The sequence below is a fragment of the Sylvia atricapilla genome, chromosome 2 (assembly GCF_009819655.1).
Source record: "Sylvia atricapilla isolate bSylAtr1 chromosome 2, bSylAtr1.pri, whole genome shotgun sequence".
Taxonomy (NCBI): domain Eukaryota; kingdom Metazoa; phylum Chordata; class Aves; order Passeriformes; family Sylviidae; genus Sylvia; species Sylvia atricapilla.
Window position 1 is genome coordinate 10,033,113 of NC_089141.1, and position 20,328 is coordinate 10,053,440.

Consider the following 20,328-nt stretch of genomic DNA (forward strand, 5'->3'; position numbering starts at 1 on the left):
GCACGGAGCTCTGCTGAAAGCCCAGAGCTGCCTCTGTGCCTGGGGGAGAGCGGGGCACAGAGCTCTGGGGACAGCGTGGTGACAGGCTGCTGCGTTTGGGGCCAAACAGCCTCCTGCCTCCGGGATGCTGAGTCCTGATGAGTGTCAGGGCAAGTGTCCCGGGCTGTCAGCACGGAGCATGAGTGGGATGAGCTGTCTGTGTCCCTGCTGACATTTCTGGACTGCGCCGCTGTGTCTGCACTGCCTGCAGCATCCCCTTGTGCATCTGCTGTGTTGAGAAATACAGTCAGCCCTGCTTTTGGAGGGTTCTTTCCATGGGATGTGTCAAGGAAAAGCTTTTAGGTGGCTGGTTTATCTCCCCAGACCCAGCCACGCTTTGCTGATGCCCGTGAGGATGTCACCACTCAGCTGTCACAGCTTTTCCCAAGACCTGAGCCCTGGGAATACCCCACAAGGGAGGAAGCAAAGCGTTTCCCCTGGAGAGGGTGGGATTTACTGCCCACACACCCTGCACACAGCTCTGCACTCTGGGGAAAGGTGGGCAAGCACTTTGCAGCTCAGCTGCTGTCAAACTGCACTCCCAGCCCACTGATGCTCCACACAGCAGCTGTGGGTGCACACCTGTACTTCGGGAAGCTGTGGAAAGCCTGTGGTGTGGGATCAAGCACAGCTCTGCATCCCTGTGAGTGCCTGAGAGGTTTATAAAGGGAGAGGGTAATACACACACTGTGTTCTATATTCTTGGGGTTTTCCTGTGCCGGGCCAGAAATTTGATCCTTGCAGGATCCTTTCCAGCTCAGGATAGTCCATGATTCTGTGATGCTCCTTCTGCAGAAGGCATGGAAGTGTTTATTCCTTGTCTGGGACTGTTTTTCAGGCTCCATGGGATGCTGATGATAAACTGCTTTAGCTTGGCTCAGCTTCAGCTTTGTGGAGGTCTCTAAATCGATTTTCAGGTTGTTCTTGCAGCAGCTCTGTCTCTTTACACTTCAGTCATTCATAAAACCCCAGTCACCTGGTCTGCAGATCATCATCCTCCTGCTTTTGCCCTCACGTGGCTTTCCCTACCGATAACTCCTATGAACACATTTGCTTTTGGTGGGGTGGGGGAAGCCGCACAAGGAAATAAAACTTGCAAACTAATTAAACTTCTTGGTCTCATTGAGTAACGAGTGGGAGATGTTGGCAGAGCTGGGAGTAAATCTGATTCTCATCCCTCCTCTCAGTAGCCAGAGGAGACGGTTTATTAGTAAATTGCTTGTTAGCGTATTGAAATATCGCTCTGGATTTTAATTTCCTTTTTTTTTGTTGTTGTTTTGTCTCCTTTGCCTCAGGGCGCTCCCAGGAGCTGATGGCTGTGTGGTAGCTGGCTCCAGAGGGGCTGGAAGGAGCATGGTTAAACACCAACCCCTGCAGTACTACGAGCCCCAGCTATGTCTGTCCTGTCTGACCGGGATCTACGGCTGCCGCTGGAAACGGTACCAGCGGTCACATGATGACACCACCAAGGTGAGCAGGTGACAGCAGCTGGCTGCCACCTCTGCCCTGTCCTGTGCGCCTGGAGGGCTGGGTTCAAAGTATGGAATACCTGAATTTTTTTTTTCTTATTTATTGTGGGAAGTCCGGAAAAGCAAAGTTGTCAGAGCAGTTTTCATGGTTCAAACAAGAGGGGGAGATGTTGAAACCCTGGAAGCTGAGAATTTCAGGCTTTCTTTGCTAACAGTCACTGACCCTCAAGCAAACACTGCATTTGACCTGAGGAGATGGAATAGGTTTCCAAAATTGAATGATGGAAGTGGCATTGTGGGTGTGTAGTTTGAATAGAAGTGTGTAACATCACAGGGTGGAACACCTAGAGATTAAGATTTTAGTATATATTAATATATATAAAGCAAGATGAAGGATTTAGGGCATAGGCTAAGTTCTCTTTGCACCTTCTTTTTCATGAGTCTGGATGATGTTTTGTAATTGGGTTGAAAAATCTGCATTGCGGGCCACGGGTGGTTGGTTATTGAGTTAAAAGTAAAAATAATCTAGGTGTCATCTCGTTATTGGATAATGAGTCCTTAAAGGCCTTGTAGAGAATTATAGACAGAGCCATTTTCTACCTTGCTAGCCGGAACTCACAGCTTGGAGACTGTGCTATAGATGAGAATTAATAAACATCTGGGTCCGAACACGAACACTGTGTGGGAGCTTTAATCCCAGCTCTAACAGCACAAGAAAAGATAAAACCCCCACATTTTATGGGCTGGGTTGTTTGCTGGGAGCTGTTGAGCATGGCAGGAGGTACTCCCCATATGGCTGTTGTAGAGATGGGCACAGTGAGGTTGGTGATGGTGCTCCCGGGGATTGAATGTGCCCAAATCTGTTTATACCCTGGTAAAGGGGAACACTTCCCTTGTGTTTTTTTACTCCTTGCTCTGTGTCCAGCTGGTGCTTGCAGCACCATTGACTCGATATGTAGCCCCTGTGTTTCTGCAGCATCAGTGCCTTCGTGGTGTGTTTTTTGTGAGCGTGGTGGTATTTGCTCCCAGAAGCGACTTGATGATCTTGGAGGTCTTTTCCAACCCTTATGGTTCTGTTCTTGAGTGTGACAATGAGTTTGTAGGCAGGGGAACAGCGTGCCCAGAGAAGCTGTGGCTGCCCCTGGATCCCTGGCAGTGTCCAAGGCCAGGCTGGATGGGGCTTGGAGCAGCCTGGGACAGTGGAAGGTGTCCCTGCCCATGACAGGAGTGGCACTGGATGGACCTTAAGGTCCCTTCCAAGCTAAACCCTTTGGGGGTGCAGTGAAAGGCAGCAGGAGGTGAGAGCAAGCTGGAGCTCAATGGGATAGCTGTTGGAGGTGAGTCTTCCCTCCCCTGGATAAATACAGGTTGTAAGAGCTCTGGCAGAGGGAATCCAGGCAATGAGACACCTCCGCTCTTGCTCTGGGCTGTGAGATGAGGTCTTGTGGTGTGATGATAGGAGAAGTGTGAAAATATTGTTGTCAAAACCACCCTGTTACATCATCTGGGTAAGGATTTTGTTTTACTATTCTCCTGGACTCCCATGTTGCTTGGGATGGTTTTTTAAAGTGTGCTTACAAGTTAAATTGGGGCTTTTTTTCCTACTTTAATTCTTGTTTCATCTGGAAGTGCTCCCAGGGGACCCTTTGGTTGCCTTCTGAATGCTTAATTTTGCTCTCTTATCGCTTGGCTCCTCTGTTCTGTTTTAAAGCCTATAACCAGGGATCTTCTTGGCTCTGGAGTGCTTTTTTCCTCTTGGAAAAGCAGCTGTGAAGGAGCAAACAGGGCTGTGTGGCAGATCTCGAGCCAGAAATGCTCCTGGTTGTGAATTGCAGCCATTGTTGGCGCTGCAGCTTGGCCGGGAGCTCCCCCAGGAATTGGGAAGTCACGCCTTAAGTTTATGCAGCCCAAAACAAATTTCCTTGTGCAGAGTAGGAATGTGTTGGTGCTGTTTTCCCTCTGCTTTCAGCCTGGCCAGCTTGGTCTGGGTGACCACTTTGAGCCAGCAGAACATTACAGCTCTTGGCTGAAAATTCACAGAAAAGTTTCTGTGAATTTCTCAGTGAAATCTGCCTCTGCTTGCCTTACCAAAAAATATCAGTGGCAGCTTTCCAGTTCTGCTTGGAATTACCATTGGTTTTTGCTGGTGCTGGAAAGGAATTTGTTGTGTTTAATGGTAGCTGATCCAGGCTTAACAATATGTCCAGTCTGAGCTGGTCTTTTTAAAATCTGTGTGAGGCCTCAACTTCCACTTTGGTAAAAGAGAGATGGAGACAGCAGCAGGACTAGGAGAAGAAAGCTTAAAATGAGCTGCAGGCTGTGTTATCCAGTTTCTTGTTAAAACATCAAACTCCCCAGAATAAAAGGCTTTCATCCAAATTTGGGTCATAACCCTACCTGGCCTCTGTGATATCTTCAGCTGATTCCTGTGAATCTTTGTTGTCTGAATTGTGCTGCACCTCAGCAGCCAGAATTTTAATGATGCCTCTCTTTTTCCTTCAAATGTATGCACATCAAGCTTTCTACTCCACGTTAAAAATTTACATGAAAATGAGACTTTTAATTGGACACCTGAATTCTAATTTTTTTTTTTTTTGAGAGGCAGGTTGCTGGAATTGTCATTATCCTTTGCTTTTCTCTATCTTTGAGTATGAAGAAAGGGGTTGAAGGCACACAATCAATACACTCTTATCTCCTTTTAAAATTTTGAACATTTACAAAATTCCTTTTTTCTATTGTGGGCCCTCAGCTTTAATGGCAAGATCCCCTTTCACTTTTTTTTTTTTTTCTTTTTTTTTTTTTTTTTTTTTTTTTTTTTTTTTTTTTTTTTTACTTTTAATGCTTTTTAAAATGAAAGACACATGAAGGAGGAGAAATGGTCCTGCTGAGATTCAGGTCATTATAATCTCTGTGGCTGGTGTGAGGAAGGAATTTCTGATCTAACCACAGCTTGTTCATCACATAGTCAACCAAGAATATTATGAAGAATGAAAAAATGCATGGGAGCATTTTTTTTTAATTGCTTCCAAACCCTTGTTGTTTGTACACAGCAAATATCCCAACTTGGAAATCATCCTGGGTAGGAGAGGGGACAAAGATTTCCTGCCAGAGAAATAGCAATGATATTATTTTAATCTATCCAGGAAAAAGAAGAAGCCACTTTTATTGACTGGCTGGGCTGAGCTATCAAAGCATGGCCTTTCTTTCCATCACAGATCTCCTAATCCTCGTCTTAATTGCAAGTTGTCTGAGCTGTGAGGATGTAGGAAAGGGGAGATGAGGGAAAATACCCAATAAAGCCTCTCCCTGCCTTTATCTGCTGCTGCTCATGTAGCTGCAAATCTATAAATGAGATATCAACTCCTTCCTACGAATTGGGCACTCCCTGTCAGGATTTATGCCTTTCAAGTCAAATGTGTGTGATTCAAGATAGTCCATTTGGTTAAATGCATCACGTGACCTCCATCTGAGGCTCCTGATGGCTTTTTGGGGTCCTTTTGTGCCGAGATAAATGAGGAGCTGTGATCCATCAGCATAATGAATTGCAGTGCTGTGTCTGGGCTGCGTGTATTAATTCACTCTCTGCTGAAATGCTCTTGTAATTCCCGCTTGGCCAGAGCTGTGAAATGACCTGAACAGATGATGTAAGCCACGGGCTTTGGAGCTGGGATGTTTTCAGGGCTGATTCCCAAACGGTCAGAGGTCACTGCTCACAGAAGTTGCTTGCTTTGCTGAAATCTGCTATTAGAGGATGGGTTAATTTGCCATTTTCCGTGTGTTTTTCAATTTGTGAGTGTTTCAGACTGTAGGCTTGAGGGCACAGGAGCTTTTGAGGGAAAGAGGCTCTTTCAAGGTGGTTTGATTTGAGGCAGGGCACTGAAGCATTGGATGCTGCACATTGGCTGTGACCAGTGATTCAGAGCTGAATCCCCATGAATGGATGTGTGCAGTCATATTGGTTTGATGGGCTGAATGCAGGAATATCCACTCATTCCATTAAATATCAATATGTTTTTTCCTTGTTGTTCCTGAGGGTGCCCCCCTCATTAGAGAGGGTTGGACTAGATGATCTTTCAAGGTCCCTTTCAACCCAAACTATTCTGATTCTGTGGTGCTGGGGTTTTTCCTCCACCATGCTTGGAAATGAAAGCAAAACCAGGCTGTGTTTAGGGTTTTTACACATCACTTAAACATCTTTTAAAGTTCACCTTTGAGCCCTTCTCTTTACAGGGAGGCTGTGAGGTGATGATTGTCCAGGGAAGCTGCTTGAAATCCATGTGACAGCTGAGCCAGGCAGGAGCTGTATTTGCTTTGTGTGGTGCTTTGGGACCAGACTTTTTAAAGTGTTACTGGTTTTAACTGGGAACAGCATATTTTGGCCTCTGTGGAGGAGGAAGACCTCTCTTAGAAGAGGGCAGGATCCTGTGGAGGACTGGCAAGGAGCAGAGAAACGTTCCAGCCTCACGAACTGGGATTAACCTGTAAGGAGCTTGCTTCTCTTTGATTTCCACACTCTCAGACAGCTCCTGGAAAGGCTGGGATGAACCTGCTTGCTCTGTGTCAAAGAGGTTCGCTGTTTCAGCAGAGCTGTTTTGAGGGATGGGAAATCCCAAGTCCTGGAAACCTCAGGAAAGCCACAGCGTTAGAGCCTAATCTTGTGGTGCACCCTAAATGTTGTCAGGGTGAGGATATTTGAGGAATGCTGAATTTCTGGCGTGGTCCTGATACAGGCAGAACGCCTGTCAGGGAGAGTCTGCAAAACCCATTGACTGTGGGGCCTGGCTTGGGATTATGGGCTCAGACTGGGTGATTAACATGCCCTGGGATTTATAAAGCTTTAGAGGTGTCAAAGGTTTTTACTGCAGAGCATCTGCAAAACATGGCTTTGGGCTCTAAACAGCCAGCACTGAACTGAGCTGCATCTGGAGAAGGGGGGAAGAAGAGAGGGGGCAAGGAGGGATGTTTGGGCCATGGTCTCTTGGAGCCATGTGTTTTTACAGAGATTCCTTGCCCCTGGACGCCTGGGGACAACAATGCTCTTCCAGTCTAAGGAAAGTGGTGCAGCCACTCTTGTAAAATCTCATCTGGTTTGAATATGCTCAATCAGCTGGTTTAACCCATGTGAGAAAGTCTTTCCAGCGTCTCCGTGTGGGTTCCCTGTACTGGTTTTGACTGGGATGCAGTTAATTTTCTGCACAGCAGCTGCTGCCAGATTTTGGTCTTGTGACTGGAACAATCTTGCAGCTATTGCTGAAGATTGTTTACACAGCATCAAGGTACAATATTTTCTGAATCTCCTCCAAGAAGGGGAAAAACGAGGTGGTTTTTCTGCTTGTTTTCCTAAACAAATGTTTGTCCTCTCAGCTGTGTAGTTGTTGTTACAGTTGGACTTCTACAATTGAATTATAGAACTCCTTTTTCCACAGAGGCAATGGGAACCTGTGCTGCTGTTAATCCCTGGATAATTCATTGTGTCTCTCTTTACTCAGGCATTTAGTCCTTTCCCAGGTGTGGAGCCATGTGTATGAATTTTGAGGAGAGAAAACGAGAAAAGTGAAATGGCATTGACATCATGGAAGTTTTACTTGTGGGAGTTTTGTTGAAAAACTTGATCTTGACAGAATAGTGAAAACTTGTGGCCCTTTTCAGAGGAGACTTGATTTTCCTCACCCAGAGGGAAGCAAATGTGACCTTGCTGCCCTTGAGTGGGACTCAAGTAATTTACTTTTATATTTGGGGTTGAATTTGCCAGTCTCCTGCTTCACTAACTCTGTTTTTCCAGCCTCTCTTGTGAATTCCCAGGTGCCAGTTGGCAAAAAATGTTGGAGAGCAGCTTTGCAGTGTGTCCTTCCTGGGTGATTAGGTGCACTGGGAGAGTGCAGGGGCCAATGGAAAAGGTTTTTCATGATCCTTTCATCTTTTCCTATCCAAATTGAACACATTTCTTCCATTTCTCATAAAAGTAGACTTTGTGGAAGTGCCTCAAGGAAGCTTGTGGCTCCAAAATGACCACGAAAATGAACTAGGTAACAAGGAAACCTGGCCCCAGGAATAAAGGAATGAAAGGGAGGGAATAGGAAGGAGCAGGATTAGTTTGTGGTGATCATCCTTGAGAAAGGTGTGCAGAGGAAGAGGTGGAAGTTGGGAAAGGAACCAGTCTGGGAGTAGATCACAGAATGAGTTGGCCTGGGAATGACCTTAAAGACCACCTAATTCCAACCTTCCACTGTCCCAGGTTGCTCCAAGCTCCATCCAGCCTGGCCTTGGGAACTTCCAGGGATCCAGGGGCAACCACAACTCCTCTGGGCACCCTGTGCCAAGGCCTCCCCACCCTCCCAGGGCACAATTCTTTCCCAATATCCCACCTAACCCTGCCCTCTGTTGGTTTAAAGCCATTCTCCTCTGTCCTGTTGTTCCAGGCCCTTGCCAAATGCACCTCTCTGAAATAATGGTCAGGAGGGAAGGGAACCACTTGAAAATATGTGAGGTGTGGCTCTCCTGGCATCACTTACAGTCATGTTTCAGTCATATGCCAGTTTGTTGTTTGGGAGAAGACTCTGCTGCCTGTGGGGTCTGAGTGGGGATGCGAAGTGCTTGGGTTCCAGGAATGCTTGTGGTTTTAGGAATTGGGAACCTCTGTGCTGCTGACACATCTTATTAACAAAATTGATTAGCAAAGCTGAAAAATATAATGACTCTTCTTCGTTGGCTGCGAAGATGATCTGTGGTTTTTATTTATTGTCTTGTGTGTTCCTGTGGGAAAGGAAACTTGGATTTAGGAGTGTTTGGTTGCAGATTTAAGCTTTTTCTCCAGGTTATTTCCAGAAGAGCTATGACAAGCTCAAGTGGGATTTCAAGGGTGTAAGCAGCAGCTGGAAATGTGCTTGTCCATGGCCGGAGGTTTTAATAGTTTTTCGGTTGTTACTCTATGGACTCATCTCAACTTTGAAAATGATTCTAATTTTTTTTTTGCCTTTGTGCCGTTTCTAAAGTAAAGTGTTAAAAGAAAAGCTGATGAACTGGTCTGGAGCCATCATTCCCACTTGACGTGCAGTTCTGAGCCTTTATTTGGCAGATAATTATTTGCAGATGATGTCAGCAAGCACTTACTTGAGAGTCAGTTGACTTCAGTGAAGTCAAATGAGGCCCTTTTCCAGGGAGAATTACGGGACAAAAAGTGAGACAACTGAGGCTTTGTTTGAAGTGTGTGCTTGCAGCCTTGGAAACTGAATCAGCTTCTTTGTGAGCTCTCCTGAAGCTGGTTGTAAAGTCAAGGTTGACTTTTGGGTGACAAAATGCGGCACCGCTGACCAACAAGTCAAGTTTGGGTGATTCAAATCATGCTGCCTGTTCCAAAGATGGCCCTGGGTCCAAGGAGAGTAGCTCTTACCTCCCTGCCCATCAGCTGGGTTGTCTGGGGCTGCTGGGCAGGCAGCAGGCTCTTGATTTGAGAGTGATGTGAACAGCAGAAGTCTGGTGATTTTTACATCCCCTTTATGCAGAAGTGTCCTTGCTGGACTCAAATTCCCAACCATTCCAATGGGATCAGATCTCCTGGATGCTCAGCAAAGAAATGGCAAAGAGACCTAGATCCTCATCCCTTTCCTTTCAGTGGAAACCAGCACTTCTCTAGTTTGTAATCACAGAAGGATTTGGGTGGGAAGAGACCTTAAAGATGAGATAATTCCCGCCTTCCACTGCCCCAGGCTGCTCCAAGCCCAGTCCAGCCTGGCCTTGGACACTGCCAGGGATCCAGGGGCAGCCACAGCTTCTCTGGCACCCTGTACCAGGGCCTCCCCACCCTCACAGGGACGAATTCCTTCCCAAAATCCCATCCGATGATGCCTGGGGGGAGGGATGGGTGTTTTTGGTGTTGGTGCTGTGTTGGGTCTTCCACTCCCCCCAGACTGCTCCTTTCACCACAGAGCTCTTTCGTTCTTGCTCAGTGCTGCCCCGTCATGTTTGACGTTGTTTGATGTGACTTTCTGGAAAATCAAACCTGGTTCCTATAATTCAGAGCTGACTGTGGTGCCTGACTGGAGGCTTTGCACACCACATCTGCTTTGTCACTGCTCAAACCACCCCACATCCTGGGCAAACCACCCCTGCGTGTCTCTGCCTCCTTGTCTGGGGGTTTTCCTTCCCCAAAACGCTCAAGAGCCTCAAGCTGTATCAGAAGTGGGGGTGTAGCTGAGCAGTATCTGGAAAGGATCTCTCATTTCACCGCTTTTTCCCCCCCCTTGAAGTTGATGCAGAATTACTCGGTGTGTGTCTGCAGGATTTAGTAGCTGTGTGCTCAAGTCTGACCAAACAGTTTTGCTGCTGTTGTCTGCAGCCATCAAGGATTCCTGCTTCTCCAGCCAGAAGTGGGGGATAAACAGCACAAGGCAAAGTCAAACCTATGGTGGAGCAGTGTCTGTCATGTGCTGGGCTTGAAATATCCAAGATTTTGTTTGATGAGCCAACTCCAGCATTGAAATTACTCCCAGGATGGCTGATTGTTTATTTTCTTTCCCCAACGCTTCACCCTTGAGATTTAAAAGATAGTAATGAATAAATAAGCTGAGCTTCTGCCTCCTCTCCAGAGGGGTGCTGGCTTTGGACACTCAGCTGCTGCTGGGCCTGGTGGCTACATTTGGTTTCCCTCTGGCAGTGCACTGAACCCATATAAATCTCTCTTAGGGAAAAAGAGGTAAATCCCTTCCGTACATCAAGCATTAGAAAAATACATGATTTCTTAGACTTGCACAAAGCATCCCCTTGTCTGGCAGATACAGGAACAAGTGCACCCTTGTTTCTGGGAAGCCAAGCCCTAACCTCATGCTGGTAAATCTGACATGTCCACTGTTTCAGACAGTCTCTGTTGATGTCAGCTCTGCCTGTGCCTGTGGGGTAGACCCTGATTTTATCAAATTTCCCCTTGAAAGAGAGGCACTTCAGTTTTGCCTTGCTCTAATTCTTTTTTTATTCTAGGCCTTCAGGTCACTGGGTTGCCAGCAGAGCTGGGGCAGAAAGCCTTTGGCACATTAGCCCATTCAGTGGCTTTTGTTACCAGATGTGTCTTTGCCCTCTGGACCATCCTGTGGGATAAATAACTCTGTGTTTTGATGGGGCAGCACTTTGTGGAGCAGAATGTGAGCACTCAAGATTTGCCAGCTGGGTCAGACTGGAGGTCATCCTCCCCAACATCCTGTCTGTGCCTGGGCACAGGGATGGGCTCTGGGAGGAGCAGGAGAGCAGCCTGCTCTGCTCTGGGCTCCTTTCTTCCCACTCCTGCCTTGTGGCCATCTAGGATTGGATATCAGGAAGGAATTCCTCCCTGTGAGGGTGGGGAGGCCCTGGCACAGGGTGCCCAGAGAAGCTGTGGCTGCCCCTGGATCCCTGGAAGTGTCCAAGGCCAGGCTGGACATTGGGGCTTGGAGCAGTCTGGGATAATGGAAGGTGTCCCTGCCCATGGCAGGGGGTGGCACTGGATGATCTTGAAGGTCCTTTCCAACCCAGCCCGGAGTGGGATTCTATGAAAGAGGACTGTGGAAAAACTTAAGATACAGGAGGATGAAGGACAAGGAAATAAAACAGTCCAGTAGTTGGATCCAGTCTGATCCAATATTTGTCTGTTCTTCTTGATTTTAATTAACTGATGTCCATCAGCTCGCCTGAAGAGTGACTGAAGAAACCTTTCCAGATTAATAGATAAAATCTGATAAGTATCTTAATTGGAAAAAGAGATGTTTTCTAGTGAGACTGCTTTGGGTGGACACATGGACTTCTTAGATAAAAAGGTATTACAGTTATTCCTGAGCACGATCCCTCTGAGAAATGGAGAATGGGAGATGGTCCCAGGAACCTCCTTCCATATATTGTATTTTCACATGCTTTATTTCATTTAGGATATTGTTCAGCTGCTCCGAGTCTTTTGTAGGACTCGGGCAGAGGTTACTTGCTTGGGAGTAGAAACTAATTCAGGATCATTACCTTTGGGTAGTATTTTTGCTGTTGTTGCTTAAAGATTTTTGTTGTTGTTTTTGTTTATTTTGTGATGAACTGGCCCCAGGTGGATAAGTAAAAAAATCACTTTTCCTGCTTTCTTTGAATTGCACAGCTTATAAATGTGGAATGTGAGAATTCCTTTGAAAGAAAAGTGATTCTGAAGTTAGAGGTAATTTTCACCAACAGCAGCTGTTGAAAACTGGGGTTGCCACTACTTCAAACTTTATTATTGCACTTGTGATGGAAGGATTTAGGGATGGGGCTAGTCTGCCCTCTGCAAATACATTGAGTCAAATGGGAGGTGGCTTGGTGTGTTGTATAAAAGAAAAATGAGAAAATTAAATAAAAATAATCTTTCTGCTCAGCCTGGGCAGAAATGGCAGCAAAAAGAAAAGTTTAAAGCAACCTCTGGTTTTATTTTGGCATCGTAGTACTGGTTTGACTGGGATGAGCCCACAGGGCTGAACAAAGGAATAGCTTTGGAAATAATAGGAAAATTAATTTCTTTGGGATTGAAGACAAATTCTGCTCAGAGATGCCTTTGAGTTACTCAGTGCAGCTGGAGTGAGCCTCTTGTTCTGCTTCAGGGTTTTAATGGTCTTCAGTGGGAATAACTAATGAATAGATTGGTGAGAGTGTGGTATTTCCTTGCACAAGTTTCAGATTCCCAGCAGTTCTTAATTACAAAGCAATACCTAAGGGGGCTTCAGGAGAGCTGGAGAGGGACTTTGGACAAGGGCCTGCAGTGCCAGGACACAGGGAACGGCTTCCCACTGACAGAGGAAAGAGATGGAAATTTGGGGAAGGAATTCTTGGCTGTGCGGATGGGGGTTCCTGGCACAGGATGCCCAGATTAGAATTTAGGATTAGAAATTCTGTAAGGAACTGCTGTAGGAGCCAATCAGTCACCTATAAAAAGGTCAGAGGGCCATTTGAAATATTACCCAGAGCCTGGATTTGAAGGCAAAGCAGCTAAAGCTGCAGAGAACACCCTCAAGTCCCCAAATTCTCTGTGATTCCTGGTGGGATCAGCCTCAGTGCCACGGCCTCACTTCCAAAACAACACTTCAGCACTTGTTGAAGTGGAAGTGTTGACAGGAAGCCTCAGGTACCAGGGAGAAGGATGATCCCAGGGATTCAGAATTTCTCAGTGGTGACACCAGCAAGGCCTCTTCCATCCCAATCCATTCTATGGTTCTATGAAATGCTGATCTCAAAGTGTTTGTTTTTTTTTTTTTCTTTCTATTTTTCCCTTGCTCTCATTCTCCTCCTCACCCCTTTCCTTTTTCCATCTCAGACCTGCTCTCAGAGCAGCCCAACACTGGGCAACAAGTGGCAGAGGAAGGAACTGGGAGCTGTTTCCTGGCCCTGGCTCTGTTGTACATCTTGGCAGAAGCCCCTTCCTAAGTGGGGGATGTGCAGTCAGGGCACTCCATCATTTCCTGCTAGAACAGAGCTGGTTCAGTGGGGTCAGAGGGACTAATGAGGGTATTTCCCTCGGGATTCTGTACCTGCACTCCATTCTTGGAGATAAATGTGTGCTGGGAAAAGGGGGTTGTAATTCAGCATGGAATTAATTCAGTGGGCCATGGCAGCCTGGATGCCTCTCGATAGCATCATAATTCAGGCAGCAAAGCAGTCAGAGGGGCTTTGCCTTTCCTCTCCCCACTTCTGCAATGTGGGCAGAGCTGATGCAATGGATTTGCTGTGATTTCAACGCCCCAGTTGCTGATTCGGGTGTAGGATAATGCGTTATATTCAACAACCCACATGCTGAACTGTCACCACTTCTTGGGTAATTTAAAACCCAAATGTTGGCTTTTGGTGGTTCCTTTCTGGTTCCTTTCAACCCAAGTTCCTTATTTGGTTTTCTGGATGGGTTTGGGATTTGCCATGGTGTGCTGGTTTTTGTAATATTTGCTATTCCTCTGGGCTGTCGTTGTTTTAATTGTACTAAAAGCCCTGAATGATGGATATGATGTGATGAATTAGACACAGGCTTGAGGTCTGGCACTTACCTCACCAATCTTTGACTGCAAAGGTGCCAATTTAATGTTTCTTCATGTCAGTGAAGTGGCATGTGACACTTTCAGGCCCCTTCCAGTGCCTGAAGGGGCTCCAAAAGAGCTGGAGAGGGTCTGGGGACAAGGGACAGAGGGACAGGGCACAGGGAATGGCTTCCCACTGCCAGAGGGCAGGGATGGATGGGGTATTGGGAAGGAATTGTTCCCTGGGAGGGTGGTGGGACCCTGGCACAGGGTGCCCAGAGAGGCTGTGGCTGCCCCTGGATCCCTGGCAGTGCCCAAGGCCAGGCTGGATGGGGATTGGAGCAGCCTGAAATAGGGGAAGTTGTCCCTGTTCACTGCTGGAGAGGTTGAACTGGATGGGCTTTAAAAGGTCCCCTACAACCTCAAACTATTGCATGATTCCATGATTCTCACTCCTTTTTCTAGAAAATCCTGCTAAATTCAGGGAAACACTTTTTTTCTGCTCTTGGAAACAAAGCTTTCGTGGGCTGAGCTTGTTCCTTCAAAGCAGAGCTGTGTGAGAGCATTAAAGCTGTCCTGCAGCTGGGGAAAAGTGATGGAGAAGTGACCCAGGCCACACAGAGCTGTCAGGGTGTTTTAAGGTATTAAATCAACTGACAACTGCTGCTAAACAATTCTATTTTGCAACAGGGTGGAAGTTGAGCAGTTCTTTGCCCTCTCTGTCTGTCTGGGTGTGATTCATGACTTAATAAATACACTGCCTGTGCTCCCAAGTTGTTTTCCTTATCAATTCCCCCTTGTTCTCCAGCCTGTCATTCCATGGAAGCTGCCCACGGTGGCATCCCAAGGGAGTGCATTTGCCTCTGAGGCTACCAGCAGCCGTGGATGGGCTCACCTCGAGTCAGGTGCTGCCTGGAAATGCCTCTGTCACTCCCTGCAGCATGATGCTGGGCAGGCACCTCAGACCTGATGGGTGGGGTTTGCAGCAGCTCATGGTGGAGGCTGGAGGGAATTTCTGGTGGCTTTTCTGGGCCCTTTTTGGGCTCATTCCTCTGCTGTGCGTCAGATGCTCTTGGATCCATTTTGTTCTCAAGTCCTGCACCCGTTCTAATTACTGAGGGCTCGTAAAGCACTACAGGACAGCTCTGGAAATGAAGACTTGTCTTCCTCTCCTGCTGTCTGACTTGCCTCCAGATGGGAATAGTCATTTTACCCCTGAGATGCTGCTCTTACCTGTGCTTCGGAAATGGATCCTAGCACCAAGCTGGGTATTGCCCCCCCGGGAGAATCTGGGAAGCATCTGCTGGTGCTGGCACATTAAGTGGTTTATGAGCACTAAAACAGCTTTATGAGAAGCCAGCACTCAGCTTCTTATTAGTCCAGTGCCTCTGTGGCTTGAAAACAAATTAAATTTGAGATTTTCAACACTTGCAACCAACGTTTAAAGCTATTAGAGAGGTAAAAAGCTGAAATGGCTCTAAAGCCTCCATTACAATTTTACCACTGATTGAAGGGTTTTTCAGAGGTGTCAATAAGGACTTTTAAAGCTGCTTCTGGGCTTGCCTTCTCTAGAAGCCTGCGGTGAAGTTGGGGGATGGTGTGAATGTGGTCCAGGAGAAAGTTCTCCCAGCCCTAATGCTGAAATGTCCTCTGGGGACAGCCCTGGGTGAAGGGACGGTGCCTTTGAAGCCTCCAGGGTGTCTGAGGTCAGAAAAAGCAACAGGAGGAAAAGAAACTGTCTAGTTTCTCCACTTCTGCAATGCATCCACCAGCGTGGGCTTGTTCAACAGCTAATCTTGCCCTGAGTGAACATTTTCCTTCCCTTTTTCCTCCATTTCATGGCAGTAAAGTGATTCATTGTTGCTTTGTGGTTTTTATTTAATCGACGCACACTCTTTCCCTCCCTTTTTAACCTGTGCTGTTTTACTTCCTCTTTCTGTGATCTCCTTTTTTTATTTGCTTGAAAGGAGAGAAGTAGCCAAAATATCTTTCCTAAGAGCTGCAGCAACACCAGACTGCTCAAAACTTTAAACTCAGATATTTCATTTGCATCAGAGCTGGCTGAGGACCAGGAGTTCTTGTCCTCTTGTTCCTGATGATGCTGGTTTAAAGACAACCCCAGACTCAGATTTTATTTTGCCCTGCTTTGAGGTTGATGAAGAAAAGATCTGGGTGACTTTCATGGCGCTCCTCAGAAACAGGCAGAGCGTGTTCCTTCTGCTATTTGTGTTTTTCTATTTTTATTTTTTCCTCTACTGTACTTTTTCAAGACTGACTCGGTCAGAGGCTGCTGGGTGTTAAAATTTGGTGGGAACTTGTGGTGGTGAATAGAAAATTAAAATTCCAGATATCATTGTTTCCTCTGGATGTGTTTTGTCCTCCTTGGAGCACGTTAAAGGTTGAGGATCCCTTCAGAACCAGGAGGTGCATTAAATGCCATCCAGTTAACTCTAGAAAGTTATTTCCTAGGTGGAAAATGGATATTTTCTGAATGATGGTGCCTTTTTAATGGAGATCATGATCTTGGCAAGCTCCACCTTCTACAAACACCTCAAAAGGTGACCAGGAAGGAGTTAGTAAGGGGAGAAAAAACAAATATGTGGACATACTTTGGGGCAAAATCATTCAATTCATGCACTGCCCAATTTTTGGACTCTTGCCTTGCTTGTGGGGTTGAGATTAAACGCTTTTTGTGCTGCTGGAAAAGAGGCTTTGAGTTTAGTAATTCATGTATAGACATCTTGAGCTTTGTTTAAATACTTTTGTCTGTCATCACAGTGCTGGCTTGAAATAGGATTAGGGTTTGTTTTCCTTGGCTTCCCGAAATTTTGCTTAAGGAGGACTTTGGCTCTATTATTGAGCCGTGTTTACTGTGTAGGGACACTGACACTGGTGAGGAAAGCTTGGGAAACAAATCATATGCTCCTTTGTGTGTTTGGTGGCTGCTTTTTACTCGTTAGAACTTTCTACAGTGCATTTGCTCTCATATAATTTGGTGGGAGGAGGGCGATTTAAACACAAATTTAATTATTTCCAGTGCTAGGAAAGGAGTCCTCTGTAGCTGTGTGCTGTCACTGCTGCCTGCAAAATTGCAGCTATTTATCCTCCTCGGGGTCCTGTTGCAGTCAAATTCCAGATGTCATAGTTTGCTAGGGTTTAAAAATGATTTTAATTTTCTCAGAGGTCTGGAGAGGGTGTCAGGATTGATTTGCTGTCTGTGAATAGAGGCTTTGGTTTTGCAGCCTCTGAGCATGAAAGACAAACTCAGGGTCACTGTTTATCTCTTCACAGGCTTTGTGAATAATGAAAACCAACTTACCCAGCTCAGTCTCCTCTTGGAAGTGCTGCTTTTCCTGTAGGGACCATGAGAAGGCTCGTGGGGAAGATGGGGTGGGTTGGGTTATCCTGATGCAATTGCTTTTGTCAGTAACAAGTGCAGGACCCTGTAGTGGCATCAACCTGAGCAAGAAATATTTTTAATTGTTTTCAGGGCTCACAAAGACTATTGTGCCTTTTACAGGCACAATAAAGAATTCCGGGAAAAAAAAACAAACCAGATTTTCCCTGTTTCTAAACTCCAGGAAAGGAGCAAAAATAAAGTATGGATGCTTATATGTTGCGTGAAGTTGTTGATTGTAATGATTCCTCTGGAAGGAATGATTCCTTCCTGTGACTTTCCCTTGGGAGCACGTGGTGATGGTTCACCTCTGGCAAAGGCTGAGGGGTTTTCTTTGAATATGTTACACTCAAAAAAACCAACCAAAAAACACATTGAGGAGTGCAAAACTGGACTAAAAGAGCAGGTACCTGAGGTGGTGGAGATTGGAGCTGCTGAATTCCTGCTAGGGCTTGGAGTTGTGGACAAAACAAATCCTAAATCTGTGTCCAAACAATGCTGTGTCCTTAGGAAGCTGTGAGACCTCCACAGGGTGACTGGAGATCTTCCCACCTGGGCTTCAGTGAAGCTTCCCACAGCATTCCCTAGGAGAAATTGGCTGCTCAGGGCTTGTTTAGTGGGTAAAAAAACTTGGCTGGGCCCAGAGAGTAGAGGTGGCTCCAGGGCTTTTGAGCCAGTCCTGTTTAAAATCCGTGTCCATGTCTGCATGAGGGGATCGAGGGCACCCTCAGTTCACAGCCCCAGGCTGGGTGGGAATGTTGCAGGCAGGAATTCTCAGAAGGATCTGGACAGGCTGGATCCATGGATTGAGGCCAGTGGGATGAGGTTCAACAGGTGCAATGCCCTTGGGTCACCATGGTGCTCTGGGAATTGGGGATGAGTGGCTGGAGAGCTGCAGGACCTGGGGGTGCTGATCCCAGCAGAGAAAGAGAATTTGGGTTAAAAAGATGCTGTTGGAGGGAAGATTCACAAGCTGCAGGATTCTTGTTATAAAATTAAAGCACGGCCTCGGTGCAATGAAGAATAAAAGAAGGGAGGTGCAATGTGTCACTATTTATGGCATGATGGCAGTTCTGCTTCTAAAGCAGATCTTTAATTTGTAGCCTGCTTGAGTTGTTGACTCTAATTTATAATCCAATAAACCTATAGATTGTAGCTCAAGGCAGGCCAGGGATATTACATCAGGCCAGACCTAATAATTTAGGAGTAGTTTATTAAGCTCAATAGTGTCTAAGGTGCTTTTATGGGCTGGCTTATCCCATGTGGCACCACCTGGTTTGTTCCCAGGTGCTGCTGTGTCCTGAACCCATGGCTACAGCCCTTGGCTGATTGCTCTTGATGGGGGAGTTGTGCTGTCCAGTGGTGATAGGAGTTGTTTTCCAGCACCTCTGCCCCGTGGCAGGGGTTAGGAGCTGGATTTTCCAGCAAACTCAAACAATTCTCTGATTCTCTTTGTGAGCCCTGCTGATTCCGAGTCTGAAACTGGTGTTTGTTCAGTTTTGGTTTGTGAGGTTTTTAGGTTTCTGTATGGTTGGCTTATTATTTTGTTTAGGGCTTGGTGGGTGATTTTTGTGGATTTTTTTTTTGTCTGTTTGTTTTTAGAAGCATTTTTTTTTCCTGTGTGCCATCGTTTTGACAAGATATTTTTGATAAGGTTTATTTGCTTTGTTTAACTACCTGCCAGCAGCAAACAGAGTTCAGCCTTCTCTGAGCTACTGTCTGATTCTGTCAGATTTATTTTATATTCCCTCACGACCTCAGGCAGCTGCCACGTCTGTCTGGTGGTTTCCCACATGCATCAGCTCTGTGAACTGGGAGCGCTGCATGTTAATAACTCAGTTTTGCACTCAGCATGGAGCACATCGAGAAGAAAAAGACTTGGCCACAGAAATAAATCTTCCAGATCCTCTGAAGTCCAGATTTTCTGCTGGAGACTTTCTAATGCAGGGGAGGGGCATGTGAGGAGAGAAAACATCAGACTGTTAATGGGTAGAGCCCAAACTCCTGGGCAAGATTCTCCAGACAAAACCCCTAGAGAGCCTAAAATTTCCCCCTGAGCCTCCTTTTCTTCAAGCTGAGCTCCTTTCCCAGCTCCTTGTGCTGCTCGTGGGGCTCCAGCCTCTTCCCAGTTGTGGTTCCCTTCCCTTTGTGTTACTCCCAGAGCTGTTGGCCGCAGCTGGGAGATGCTTTGGAAAGTACCCCCAATGATGAGACAGGTAAGGGAAAAATCAGCCCTGTTTGGGTATTAAATGCAGCAAGAAAAAATTTAAAAGATCACATCCCTTAGGGAGAAAGCTCCTGCTTGGCTCTAGAGCTGTTGCTTTTTTTTTTTTTTTTTTTTTTTTTTTTTTTTTTTTTTTTTTTTTGTAGTTCTTCTGAAAGCTGCAGCCTGTTTGGTGCTGGAGTCAATCCAAGGCAAGGTTCCTCTGTGGGCTGAAGCAGCAGATGCACCTCCTACCTCTGAGCTTCCCGGCCTGCCTTTGGAGAGGAAGGAACAGAGAGTCCTTCTGGATCTCTGTGAAATTCTCCTGATATTCTCTCAGCAGATCTGGAGTAATTACAACCAGACTGCTGAAAGGGCTATAAAAAAATCGGAAATATGGCTTAGCACGTGCTATATTTAGAAATTCCATCAGTTCCCACTGAAATGGGAGCCATGGATAATTCAGATATTTCCTGTGGCAAAGGAGTGGATTTTTTGAGGTGGGTGTCCTGCAGGCAGACAGCTGACACCCTCAAGTGGGTTTGTGAATCAGTTTTTTACTTTTCCTGTGCTTTTTGTAGGCAATGCTGGCTGCATTTTCATTTTGAAAAATAAACAGGTGTCTTACAGCAAATGTGCCTTGATATAATTAGTCATAATTAAAAACCAGGACTGCTTTAGCTGTTGATTGAAAAATTAGGCATCTTTTTCACCAGCTGCTTCTCACTGAAGCAGTTTTGATGCTCTGAGATGCACAGAAAAAAACCCAGCCCTGCCAAAGGCCGAACAAGTTCAAGGCCATTCCTCCCCAAAATTCTCTTTCTCAGTGGTACAAACGTCTGCTTAGGGATTGTGATGACAAAGCTCACAGAGGTGACAGATGACTTTGCAGGGACTCTGCAGATGACTTTCCTGCCATGGATTTTGCTGCACAAGCAATTTTGCTCTTGCAGGAAGGAGGAGAGAAATGGGCTGGAAAGCTTTCCTTGCAGGGGAGGTAAAAATTAAATTACTGTAAAATCCGATTTTTTTTTCTTTACTTTGCATTTCTCTTACACTCCTTCAGGTCCAAGATGTTTGTTGTCATCTGAACAGAGTAGAAAGAGAAAAAATTGGTTCTGAGTGTGGTCAGCAGCCTTTAGAGCATTTTAATGTCTTCCAAGCAGTAGATTGAAGATTTGCTTTGTTCCATGAGAAGGACCATTGAATGCAGGTGTTGCACCTTGGTATGACACAGGTTGT

At 46.1% G+C, this 20,328-nt stretch overlaps 1 protein-coding gene across 3 annotated transcripts in view; it reads left to right on the forward strand.

Moving 5' to 3' along the window:
- Window positions 1-20,328, forward strand: part of GDPD5 (glycerophosphodiester phosphodiesterase domain containing 5) — a 106,039-nt gene that overhangs the window by 41,966 nt on the left and 43,745 nt on the right. For all 3 annotated transcript variants that reach the window (XM_066340805.1, XM_066340807.1, XM_066340804.1), the window contains exon 2: window positions 1,335-1,509. In XM_066340805.1, coding sequence (XP_066196902.1) covers window positions 1,393-1,509 — 117 coding nt within the window. In that variant the 5' untranslated portion in view covers window positions 1,335-1,392. The remainder of the gene's footprint in view (window positions 1-1,334; window positions 1,510-20,328) is intronic.